The sequence below is a fragment of the Stegostoma tigrinum genome, chromosome 18, assembly GCF_030684315.1.
Source record: "Stegostoma tigrinum isolate sSteTig4 chromosome 18, sSteTig4.hap1, whole genome shotgun sequence".
Classification (NCBI taxonomy): domain Eukaryota; kingdom Metazoa; phylum Chordata; class Chondrichthyes; order Orectolobiformes; family Stegostomatidae; genus Stegostoma; species Stegostoma tigrinum.
In genome coordinates this window covers 15,634,921-15,647,601 of record NC_081371.1, presented here as the reverse complement: position 1 = coordinate 15,647,601, position 12,681 = coordinate 15,634,921, and the positions used below count along the sequence as shown (strand labels likewise).

General features: G+C 47.5%; 1 protein-coding gene across 5 annotated transcripts in view; it reads right to left on the bottom strand.

The window, feature by feature from the left end:
• Nucleotides 1-254: 254 nt before the first annotated feature.
• Nucleotides 255-12,681, bottom strand: part of aass (aminoadipate-semialdehyde synthase) — a 158,507-nt gene continuing 146,080 nt past the window's right edge. For 4 of the 5 annotated variants that reach the window (XM_048548995.2, XM_048548996.2, XM_048548993.2 and 1 more), the window contains exons 20-24: nt 7,145-7,240; nt 6,014-6,129; nt 4,260-4,348; nt 2,388-2,564; nt 255-800 (exon numbers count right to left, since the gene is read on the bottom strand). In XM_048548995.2, the coding sequence (XP_048404952.1) occupies nt 685-800; nt 2,388-2,564; nt 4,260-4,348; nt 6,014-6,129; nt 7,145-7,240 (594 nt within the window). In that variant the 3' untranslated portion in view covers nt 255-684. The remainder of the gene's footprint in view (nt 801-2,387; nt 2,565-4,259; nt 4,349-6,013; nt 6,130-7,144; nt 7,241-12,681) is intronic. The other variant, XM_048548997.2, reaches the window with a different exon arrangement.

Sequence of the window (12,681 nt, the reverse complement as noted above, 5' to 3'; positions counted from 1 at the left end):
ATTGTGGGATGGGGGGGGTTTGTTAAAAAGGAAGCACTTCCCATGAAATGCTTTGATAACATCTAATGTTTTAACACCTGTGACTTTTGAAGTTGAAAAATTTAAGAGGGAAGTCGATATTTAAACCCTGAGACTTCTCCAGGAAGAATTAAGAGAAAAGCCTTAGCTTTTAAACAGTTTTTCAAACAATAAACATCATTTTTGTAGCAATGTTGAAACTTAAAATATTCTAAGATACATTGAGTGAGACAAGATCAGGCAAAGAAGCATGATTTAATCTGTGTATAGAAAGAAGTCTCCTCACAAAGTATTACCAATAAATTGTACACTGTATTGAAACCGTTTGGATAATGGTCAGCTTTATTCACAAATCTGAAAAGCTGTCTGATGTGACTTTTTAAAAAAACAAATAAGTCCAGGATTATTATTTAATTATTGCAACTTGAAGTCTGCAAATGATTAAAAGTGTCATTAAGTTTTGCACCTTTTTACTTAATCATGACTGTACACACCAGCAGATCTCCCCAAGTGGTTGTCTGTCCAAAGAAAGACCAGCAGCAGTGAGTGGACAAAAGAATTTCACAGGAGCAATTTAGAACTTACAGTTAAAAATTTGCTAAGTACTTCTGGTAAATAAAATCTCTGGAAAATTTAAGATTGGAATATTACTGAATAATTTCCAAGTCATGAAAAGGTACTCCTTGAGGTGTACAAAATGCCTTCAGCCTTGATGCGATCCAGAATTGGTTGATAGATATCTTTGGTCATTGGACCAAGTATTCCTTTAGTGGAGATTTCACCTATTAAAATACAATGAAATTTCAACAATGTAAAGGAATTCAAAGGAGCAAGTGGCTTAAGCATAATGACTTTTGATGGGTGAAGAGGAAAGCACACGTCAGATTGAGGCAGTTATCAACAAACAAACAAGCAAAGGACAAACATGTTCTGTCATTATTACGTCTAATAACTACAGACTTAACACTTCCACCAAGCACACTCAACAAATGAATAACACTTTTAGTTTTATATTTAAAAGTCTTGACACAGTTACATTAAAATTATACCACTAAAATAGGTGCTTATCCTCCCCAGGCTCCTCCCTCCATTTAATACTGTCAAAATAATCTTCTGTTTCTTGCTTTCTCATCCATTTATCTAGCTTCCCACTAAATGCATCTGTATTTTGCCTCAACTGTTACAAATGGCTCCACATTTTAGCCATGCTCTTTGTAAAGAAGTCACTCTGAAGTTCCTTATTGGATTTACTGGTGTCAATTAATAGCAAACTTTGTTTCAGATTCTTCAAGTGGAAATATTTTGCCTTCATTTATCCTACGAAACCTTATAATAATTTAAGAAGCTTTAAACCTTACAGCTCCCACCCTCTCCCAGCATGTTCCTGATAATTACAACATAACAGTTTTTCAACAAGCTCAACACAGATTGTGAGTGGCATCTGCATTGGCATTTCTGCCCATAATCCTTACTCCAGAAATTGGTTCTGCAATTATTATTCACGTCTGCAGCACCATATCTTTCTTTTTTGACACGAATCATGAACCTAAGAAGAGATTGACTGGTCATTTGACCCAGTTTTGTTTTGTTATTGATTGGGGTGAGGTGGTGACAGTGGTAACGTCAGTGAACTAGTAATCCAGAACTCAGGTCTCTGTTCTGGAGACACGGGTTTGAGTTTCTTCACAGCAAATGGTGAAATTAGAATTCAATAAAAATGCTGAAATTAAAAGCCAGTTTAATGGTGACCATGTAACCATTTTTTTGATTGCCATTAAAAGTAAAATCTACTTTAGTAATGTCCTTTTAGGAAGGAAATCTGCCATTCTGACGTGTTCTGGCCTACATGTGACTTCGGACACAGAAACGTATCGTTAATCCTGAAGTGCTGTCAGGACTGGCCCTCGAGGTGAATAAAAGAAACATTGCTCTTGCCAACCATGTTCACATCCCATACAAAAAACGTTATTTCTCAGAACACTACGAGAATAGTGTGATGAAACTGATATACCTACCTAGATGGGCAGGAAATGAGCAATAGGCTTTCAGTGAACCTGGAACCTCCAACGGTGCAACACATTCAATAATGTGTTAACATCAACCCAGATTATGGTATTGAATGCACAAAGTTTCTAAGAACAAGATTAATGTCTCTACATTGGTCCAAATTTGCCTGAAACTGTGGGGTAAGGGATGTATTCGTATCATTTTTGTCTGGGATATCTGGTTCAATGTGTAAATTTTCATTAGGGTCCAGAATTTGTCATATAATGGTTCAGCACAGCCACAGAAACCAGAAGTATGCTGAATCAAGAGAAGCATCAATATGATCATTGAACATATCACTATGAACAAGTTAAAGGAATTACCATCCAAAACCATCTCAGCACCGATGGCACAAGGATAGCCAACAGTTTTTGCCATTGCAGAAAAACCACCAACATCACCATAGACCACCAGACTATCGTGCTTAGTTTCTAGTTGACTCGAAGAGTGTCTAATACCAATACTGTTCCTCAAGATAACCAAGTCTCTTTCACCAGGAGCTAAGATAAAACAGATAATGTTCAAACAAGGATGTTAGATAACTGGAATCAAAACCTGTTTTCAAATATTCATATTGAAGATAGAGGGCCACTGCTCCACATCTTCTCAACGAAACATATTGCCCACTGAAATTCAGCTGTGGATAATGTGGAGGTGCCAGTGTTGGACTGGGGTGGGCAAAGTCAGAAATCACACGACACCAGATAATTTGAAAACAAACTTTCGGAAACTCTTTCAGGTGATCTTTCCCTTCATTCGTCACCTAACACCTGGAGGAGGTGTGAGGCTCCAAAAGCTTGTTTTTTTTTCAAATAAACCTGTTGGACTAAAACCTAGTGTCGAGTGATTTCTAAATGTAGTTGAACAGACCACTCCAGTACAATAGCGATCTTAACTTAGCATAAAGAACAAAGGTGGGAATGGATCATATATTCCATTGAAATAAGATCATGGCCAAAACACTATATGAAATCATCTTCACACCTTATACCCTTGATCCTTGATTATGCCAAACAATCAGCACTCTCCGCTCATGTAGCATGAATGTTGTCTATTCTTAATTTGGTATTTCTTGCAAATTATCCTGATGAGTACAAGCTGAAAAGCATCAACAAGAATTTTTTTAACAGCAAACCTCAAGCATTATAGCCTTGGGGACTTGATTGTAGAGCTGATTTAAACCTGTCCCTAATGCAGAAGGGCTGACACAGATGGCAACAAACAAGTGATCGTTCTCCAACTCAACCTTCAACACAAGGTGGACAATTTTCACTGAAATGATTAGTTGAGATTTCCTATTAATATGCATAATGGTAGTTTGCTACTGATACATATTTATAGCATAGCGCGTGAATTTGAATGATGCCAACTTGTCTTTCTGAAATACACTAGGAATTTAAGGATTCTCAACGTCTTGCTGTTTCTCACTTCAACTGAATGAGATGGCAGTTGTACAGTTTTAAATAAAACCAGCAAATTCTGTTGAGATAATAAGACAGATTTCATCTAAAAGAGATTTGTTACATACATTGTCGGATTTACTTTATTGGCAGCACAGTTGTTTTAATTTTAGCATTTTAGTTCCCCACCCCCTATTTACCTTATCATTTTTCTCACTAAGGTAGTGACCACCCTCTCACTGCTATCAAATGCAAATTTAGTTGACCAAATGAAATTTGATGTACAACCAGAACTGGAAACTATTTCGAGTGAAAGGTTCCATACCTTCCTCATCATGCACACAGTTCAACTAAAATTTTAAAGCACTTTATTTGTTGTGATGTGCTTTGGGTGATCATGACAAACACTACATTAATACAGATATTTCCATTCTTAGAATTTATTTTTAACACAAAATACTAAGAATAGAAAAAAAATTCTTTTTAAGGTAACTTACCAACTAATATCCAATGATATTGCTATTTATTGAGTTAGTGGGATGGACGTAGCAGCAAATACTGACATGAACTTCTCATAAATGGAGTTTCTGTGCATATCTGAATGTCCAGGGGTTTAACTAAAGGGCTAAAATTTCAATTGGAGTTTAAAAGCAAGGTGTTTCAATTCTGCAAGTCACACCTTTTGTTCTTATTTCTAACTCATATTTTGTAATTTCTTAATGCATTGTTTGAAGTAAAAAGAAGTTGGTAAATACAGTAAAGTTAAAACATAACAAAGTGTAATGCTGTTCATACCATAGGCAAGTTTGGGCTCAATGTGCTTCGCAAAAGTCTCTAGAAGGCTCTGTTCTCTCCGAACTGGTTCATCTTCAAACAGTCCAAGCCTTTATCAAAAGCAAATAAATGTCACAATGAGCATTTGACAGATTTGTAACCATTTAAAACAAATAGTCTTTTAAATTGGAAACATGTTCTCTATTTCATCATATCTTTAGGGTGTGTCTGTGTGTGTGTCTGCGCACGCGCGCACATGCATGCAAGAGAGAGAGAGAGAGCAAAGAGAAAAATGTGAGGGACAAATACTCTGCTATTTGGAGTCATAATTAATACAGAGGATTGTAGTTGTTGGTCAGTCATCTCAACCCGAGATACCGCTGCAGGAGCTCCTTGGTGCTCGGTTTCAGCTGCATCATCAATGATCTTCCCTCCAGTGTAAGATTAGATGTGGAGATGTTGGCTACTAATTGCATAATATTCAGCAGCAGTTGCAACTCCTCAGATACTGAAGCAGTCCATGTCCATGTATATAGTGTGGCTAGAAGAGCAGCAGGTCAGAGACCAGGAATTCTGTGGCATGTTACTTACCTCCTGACTATCCAGTATCTACGATGCATAAATTACAGTATGATGGAATACTCCCCACTTACCCGGATGAGGGCAGCTCCAACAACACAAGGAACTTGACAACATCCAGGAGAAAGCTAACCTACTGAACTGATACCACATCCACAAATGTTCACTCTCTCCACTGACGCACTGTTGCAGCAGTGCATACCATCTACATGGTGCACCTCAGAAATGTGCCAAGGCTCCTCAGACAGCATGTCACAAACCCACAACTGCTACCATCCAGAAAGGATATGGGCAGTAGATACACGTGAACATCACCACCAAGTTCCCCTTCAAGCCACTTACCATCCTGGAGTTGGAAATATAGTAGGATTTGTTTTCCACTGTCATTGGATCAAGAGTCCTGGAGCTTCCTCCCTACTGGCAATGTAGATCTACCTAAAGCACATGAACTGCAGCAGTTTAAGGCGGCTGCTCACCATCACGTTCTAACAGACAGTTAGGGACAAGCAAAAAATGCTGATCTGGTTAACAATGCTCACGTCCAATGAATGAATAAACAAAAAGTTAAAATGGTCACACAATTCAGAACGAATGTAGGATTCTAAGTTTATCAGAAACCCCAAAGAGACTAACATATTTTCACAGAATTTCAATGTTTCTATAACAGCGCAAGCAGAGTGTGAAGAAGATATCACTATCCTGTTCTCTCCACAAGAACTCAGAAATATGGCATACTTTCATATAGGAAATCTGGCTATTGCTCTAGTAAACAGTTGAATTACAGCGAAGGAATTCCAGCTGTATCATCTTTCAATTGGGAAGGTTTCTATCACCAGTGGTTGATCAAAGCAGATAAATACGTGGCAACTCTTCCTTCTACACACAGTCCTGAAGGTGGCAAGTTTGATTTTCAGAAGTATTCCCCATCCTGCTATAACCTCTGCCACCCTCACCCTCATGCACCCTGAAATTGTGTTCACCGAGCCCTCAGCCAGACTGCTAGATCAACTACTACACAAACATGAATAGGCATAGGACATATACATTGTTTGACTCACTGCTAAGACATCAATTTATCACAGAACTGATTACCAGCAATACCAACTGAAAACTCTAGCCTTGTCAGAAAACTGGAGTGGAGTCAGTGAGTAACCTTTAAGAATCAAGAGTAGAAATAAAATCAGTGTTTGTCTCACCATGTCAGAGTGCTCATTCTGTGATCATCTCTTCCAATCTTATCATAAACAGCTTCTTGGAGGCTTTGGAAACTACTGGATGGTGTAATTTCCACCAAGTTACACATCAGTTCTCTCTGTTCAACAAACATTAGAGTTTCAAATGGTTTGGAAAATAACAAAGAAAGCACTTTCTATTCTCATGCTACACTGTTAAACTTATATACCATTTCAATTAACTGGTTAGAAAAATCCTGACTCCTTTGTTTCCCAAACAAAGTGAACATCTTTGCTGTTTTCAAAAGATATACACAAAGTTAAAGCTGTCATGTTAACACACAAACAGCAAGGAGTGTAATCTGATTAACAGGACTGGGGCGGAGTTTGTTGCATACATAATATAGCGCAAATGCACGAAGGGCTGGGACTGTAGCAATCCTAGTCTCTTGCTCAAAGAACCAGGACTGCTTTTGGTAAACAGTTCTCCATGTTGAAAATCAATGTTCTCTTATTACATTTTAAAAAAGTTAAATAATGATAAACAAAAGCAGTTTCAGCTCTTCGCAAAAACATTCAAATCAGAATGTTTGGAGAAATAAGCACTTAAAATAAATTACAAAATAGCTTTAAAAAAAATGAACCAGCTACTGTTAGTAACACAGTAATTTAAAAAAAAATTCATTCATGGCATGAGGTTGCCACTGGTTAGACCAGCATTTATTCCCCATCCCTAATTGCCCAGAGGGCAGTTAAGAGTCAACCACATTGCTGTGGGTCTGGAGTCACATTTGTGCCAGACCAGGTAAGGATGGCAGTTTCCTTCCCTAAAGGCCATTAGTGTACAAGATGGGTTTTTCCGACAATCAACGATGGAATCATGGTCAACATTAGACTTCCAGATCTTCTCTAATATAAATGCCACCATCTGCTATGGCGGGAGTTGAATCTGGGTCCCCTGAACATTATCTGGGTCTCTGGATTAACACTCCGGCGAAAATACCATCACTTCCCCAATTTAGTTCAGAAATAGGATTAGTGAAGGACAGTATTCCATATTTTAAGCAGTAATCATTGCACACTGAGCATCAAAACATCTCAAAATAAATCTGTTACTTTTCATTGAATTTTTTTTTAAGAAATATTTAGACATACCCAAGTTATCGGAGGAGCTTCAGGACTAAGTAGCTGGCATTGGTCAGGATTGATCAATCCCAGTTTATGAAATCCTTTCACTACATTCGCATATCCCTAAAAGAGGAATCAGGACAATACGTATTCAGGTCATTTATGTCTCATTACTGGTCTGCACTGCAAATTTTAAAAAATCTTCGACAGATTAAGCATCATCCAGGATCAGTCTTGTTTAAGGTGCTTGACACTGTTTCCTATGGAATAGATGATGGCTGTGGTGAATATTTAATGAATCAACTTCTTTGCAGGGATGATGAAAATGGGTTAAATCTTTCTTTACAAAATCACAAAAGCCAATTCCTTAAATCTGCTAAAATCTACAGGAAAACCTACTCAGCCAAGAGAGGCTGGTTTATTGCTCATGTGGATTTGGAGCAGAAAACAGATGCTGATATTAAATATAAGACAAGAAATAATCTTCACAAAAATGGGCCTATTAAAAGCCATGGCTATAAAGGAACATATAAACCTTAAATCTGTCTGGGAAATTGGGTAAAAAATGAAAAAAAAATGAAACTGAATGAAAATTTATTTCTCAGTGAAGCACAATACTGAATAAAATATTCTGAAGTGAATTCTGAGCATTAGTAAATTCAACAGACCCATGAAAACGTGTCTGAATGCTTCAATAGTGCAAGTATCCAGGAAAGATGGGAATGCAATAGTAGTTTGCATTTGTACAGCGTCCTTATACAGTGAAACTTGTGCAGGATCACAGGAACATTAACAGAGAACATTTCACACCAAACAACATGAAACAGGAGAAGTGATCTTATCAAAGAAATAGTCTTTAACAAGTATCTTAAATGTGGGGGGGGGGGGGGGGGGGGTAGCGGAAAAGAGACTGGGGAGAACAGGAAGGTTTAGAAAGGAATTCCAGAATGGAGGACCCAGACAGCAGAAAACATAGCGGTCAATGATGGAATGATGAAAACTGGGGATGTACAAGATGTCAGAATTGAAGAAGAAGAGAAATTTAGGAGGATTTGAGAGCTGACCAACAGATCAGGAGAGGCAAAAAATCAGCAAGTTGATTGATGCAGAATTTATGGTCAAAGCATTCTCAAATACAATCCACACAGCCAAAGACAACGAGTTTTTCTTGTCCTTTGATCACATTGGGGCACCAGCAGAAAGCAAAAATTTAGCCTTTGCTAGTGCTGCACTACCAGGGAGAGGGAAAAAGCAAGAAAGACAGAATGTGTGAGAGCGAGACAGAGAGAGCGAGAGCGCGAGACAGAGCGAGAGCGCAAGAGCGAGACAGAGAGAGGGCGAGAGGCCGAGAGGGCGAGAGGCCGAGAGCGCGACAGAGCGAGAGCAAGAGCGAGAGCGAAAGCGAGAGACAGAGAGAGCGTGAGCCAGAGAGAGCGAGACAGAGAGAGCGCGAGCGAGACAGCGCGAGCGAGACAGCGCGAGCGAGACAGCGCGAGCGAGACAGCGCGAGCGAGACAGCGCGAGCGAGACAGCGAGAGAGCGCGAGAGCGCGAGCGAGACAGCGCGAGCGAGACAGCGAGAGCGAGACAGCGAGAGCGAGACAGCGAGAGCGCGAGACAGAGAGAGAGCGCGAGACAGCGAGAGCGAGACAGCGAGAGCGAGACAGCGAGAGCGAGACAGCGAGAGCGAGACAGCGAGAGCGAGACAGCAAGAGCGAGAGAGCGAGACAGAGAGAGAGCGAGACAGAGAGAGAGCGCGAGACAGCGAGAGCGAGACAGAGAGAGCGAGACAGAGAGAGAGCGCGAGAGAGCGCGAGTGAGACAGCGAGAGCGAGACAGAGAGAACGAGACAGCGAGAGCGAGACAGAGAGAGAGCGCGAGACAGCGAGAGCGAGACAGCGAGAGCGAGACAGCGAGAGCGAGACAGCGAGAGCGAGACAGCGAGAGCGCGAGAGAGCAAGGCAGCGAGAGAGCAAGGCAGCGAGAGAGCAAGGCAGCGAGAGAGCAAGGCAGCGAGAGCGAGAGTGTGAGAGAGCGCGAGACAGCGAGAGCGCGAGACAGCGAGAGCGCGAGACAGCGAGAGCGCGAGACAGAGAGAGCGCGAGACAGAGAGAGCGCGAGACAGAGAGAGCGCGAGACAGAGAGAGCGCGAGACAGAGAGAGCGCGAGACAGAGAGAGCGCGAGACAGAGAGAGCGCGAGAGCGCGAGACAGCGAGAGCGCGAGACAGCGAGAGCGCGAGAGAGAGAGCGCGAGAGAGAGAGAGAGCGAGAGAGAGAGAGAGCGAGAGAGAGCACGAGACAGCGAGAGCGCGAGACAGCGAGAGCGCGAGACAGCGAGAGCGCGAGACAGCGAGAGCGCGAGACAGCGAGAGCGCGAGACAGCGAGAGCGCGAGACAGAGAGAGCGCGAGACAGAGAGAGCGCGAGACAGAGAGAGCGCGAGACAGAGAGAGCGCGAGACAGAGAGACAGCGCGAGACAGAGAGACAGCGGGAGCGAGAGACAGAGGGAGCGAGAGACAGAGGGAGCGAGAGACAGAGGGAGCGAGAGAGCGAGACAGCGAGAGAGCGAGACAGCGAGCGCGAGACACAGGGAGCGCGAGACACAGGGAGCGCGAGACACAGGGAGCGCGAGACACAGGGAGCGCGAGACACAGGGAGCGCGAGACACAGGGAGCGCGAGACACAGGGAGCGCGAGACACAGGGAGCGCGAGACACAGGGAGAGCGCGAGACAGCGAGGGAGCGCGAGACAGCGAGGGAGCGCGAGACAGAGCGAGCGCGAGACAGAGCGAGCGCGAGACAGAGCGAGCGCGAGACAGAGCGAGCGCGAGACAGAGCGAGCGCGAGACAGAGCGAGCGCGAGACACAGAGCGCGAGACACAGAGCGCGAGACACAGAGCGCGAGACACAGAGAGCAAGACACAGAGAGCGCGAGACAGCGAGAGCGCGAGACAGAGCGAGCGCGAGACAGAGCGAGCGCGAGACACAGAGAGCGCGAGACACAGAGAGCGCGAGACACAGAGAGCGCGAGACACAGACAGCGCGAGACACAGAGAGCGCGAGACACAGAGAGCGCGAGACACAGGGAGCGCGAGACACAGGGAGCGCGAGACACAGGGAGCGCGAGACACAGGGAGAGCGCGAGACAGCGAGGGAGCGCGAGACAGCGAGGGAGCGCGAGACAGAGCGAGCGCGAGACAGAGCGAGCGCGAGACAGAGCGAGCGCGAGACAGAGCGAGCGCGAGACAGAGCGAGCGCGAGACACAGAGCGCGAGACACAGAGCGCGAGACACAGAGAGCAAGACACAGAGAGCGCGAGACAGCGAGAGCGCGAGACAGAGCGAGCGCGAGACAGAGCGAGCGCGAGACACAGAGAGCGCGAGACACAGAGAGCGCGAGACACAGAGAGCGCGAGACACAGACAGCGCGAGACACAGAGAGCGCGAGACACAGAGAGCGCGAGACAGCGAGAGAGCGCGAGACAGAGCGAGCGCGAGACAGAGCGAGCGCGAGACAGAGGGAGCGCGAGACAGAGGGAGCGCGAGGCAGAGGGAGCGCGAGGCAGAGGGAGCGCGAGGCAGAGGGAGCGCGAGACACAGGGAGCGCGAGACACAGGGAGCGCGAGACACAGGGAGCGCGAGACACAGGGAGCGCGAGACACAGGGAGAGCGCGAGACAGCGAGAGAGCGCGAGACAGCGAGGGAGCGCGAGACAGAGCGAGCGCGAGACAGAGCGAGCGCGAGACACAGAGCGCGAGACACAGAGCGCGAGACACAGAGCGCGAGACACAGAGCGCGAGACACAGAGCGCGAGACACAGAGAGCGCGAGACACAGAGAGCGCGAGACACAGAGAGCGCGAGACAGCGAGAGCGCGAGACAGAGCGAGCGCGAGACAGAGCGAGCGCGAGACAGAGCGAGCGCGAGACACAGAGAGCGCGAGACACAGAGAGCGCGAGACACAGAGAGCGCGAGACACAGAGAGCGCGAGACAGCGAGAGCGCGAGACAGAGCGAGCGCGAGACAGAGCGAGCGCGAGACAGAGCGAGCGCGAGACAGAGCGAGCGCGAGACAGAGCGAGCGCAAGACACAGAGCGCGAGACACAGAGCGCGAGACACAGAGAGCGCGAGACACAGAGAGCGCGAGACACAGAGAGCGCGAGACAGCGAGAGCGCGAGACAGAGCGAGCGCGAGACAGAGCGAGCGCGAGACAGAGCGAGCGCGAGACAGAGCGAGCGCGAGACACAGAGAGCGCGAGACACAGAGAGCGCGAGACACAGAGAGCGCGAGACACAGAGAGCGCGAGACAGAGCGAGCGCGAGACAGAGCGAGCGCGAGACAGAGCGAGCGCGAGACAGAGCGAGCGCGAGACATCGAGAGCGCGAGACAGCGGGAGCGCGAGACAGCGGGAGCGCGAGACAGCGGGAGCGCGAGACAGAGCGAGCGCGAGACATCGAGAGCGCGAGACAGCGGGAGCGCGAGACAGCGGGAGCGCGAGACAGCGGGAGCGCGAGGCAGAGGGAGCGCGAGGCAGAGGGAGCGCGAGGCAGAGGGAGCGCGAGGCAGAGGGAGCGCGAGGCAGATGGAGCGCGAGGCAGAGGGAGCGCGAGGCAGAGGGAGCGCGAGGCAGAGGGAGCGCGAGGCAGAGGGAGCGCGAGACAGAGGGAGCGCGAGACAGAGGGAGCGCGAGAGACAGAGAGTGCGAGAGCGAGAGCGACAGTGAGAGACAGAGAGAGCGTGAGGCAGAGGGAGCGCGAGGCAGAGGGAGCGCGAGGCAGAGGGAGCGCGAGGCAGAGGGAGCGCGAGACAGCGAGAGCGCGAGACAGAGAGAGCGAGAAAGAGAGAGCGAGAGACAGAGGGAGCGAGAGACAGAGGGAGCGAGAGACAGAGGGAGCGAGAGACAGAGGGAGCGAGAGACAGAGGGAGCGCGAGACAGAGAGAGCGCGGGAGCGCGAGACAGCGGGAGCGCGAGACAGCGGGAGCGCGAGACAGCGGGAGCGCGAGACAGCGGGAGCGCGAGACAGCGGGAGCGCGAGACAGCGGGAGCGCGAGACAGAGAGAGCGCGAGACAGAGAGAGCGCGAGACAGAGAGAGCGCGAGACAGAGAGAGCGCGAGACAGAGAGAGCGCGAGACAGAGAGAGCGCGAGACAGAGAGACAGCGCGAGACAGAGAGACAGCGCGAGACAGAGAGACAGCGGGAGCGAGAGACAGCGGGAGCGAGAGACAGAGGGAGCGAGAGACAGCGAGAGAGCGAGACAGCGAGAGAGCGAGAGAGCGAGCGCGAGACACAGGGAGCGCGAGACACAGGGAGCGCGAGACACAGGGAGCGCGAGACACAGGGAGCGCGAGACACAGGGAGCGCGAGACACAGGGAGCGCGAGACACAGGGAGCGCGAGACACAGGGAGCGCGAGACACAGGGGGAGCGCGAGACAGCGAGGGAGCGCGAGACAGCGAGAGCGCGAGACAGAGCGAGCGCGAGACAGAGGGAGCGCGAGACAGAGCGAGCGCGAGACAGAGCGAGCGCGAGACAGAGCGAGCGCGAGACACAGAGAGCGCGAGACAC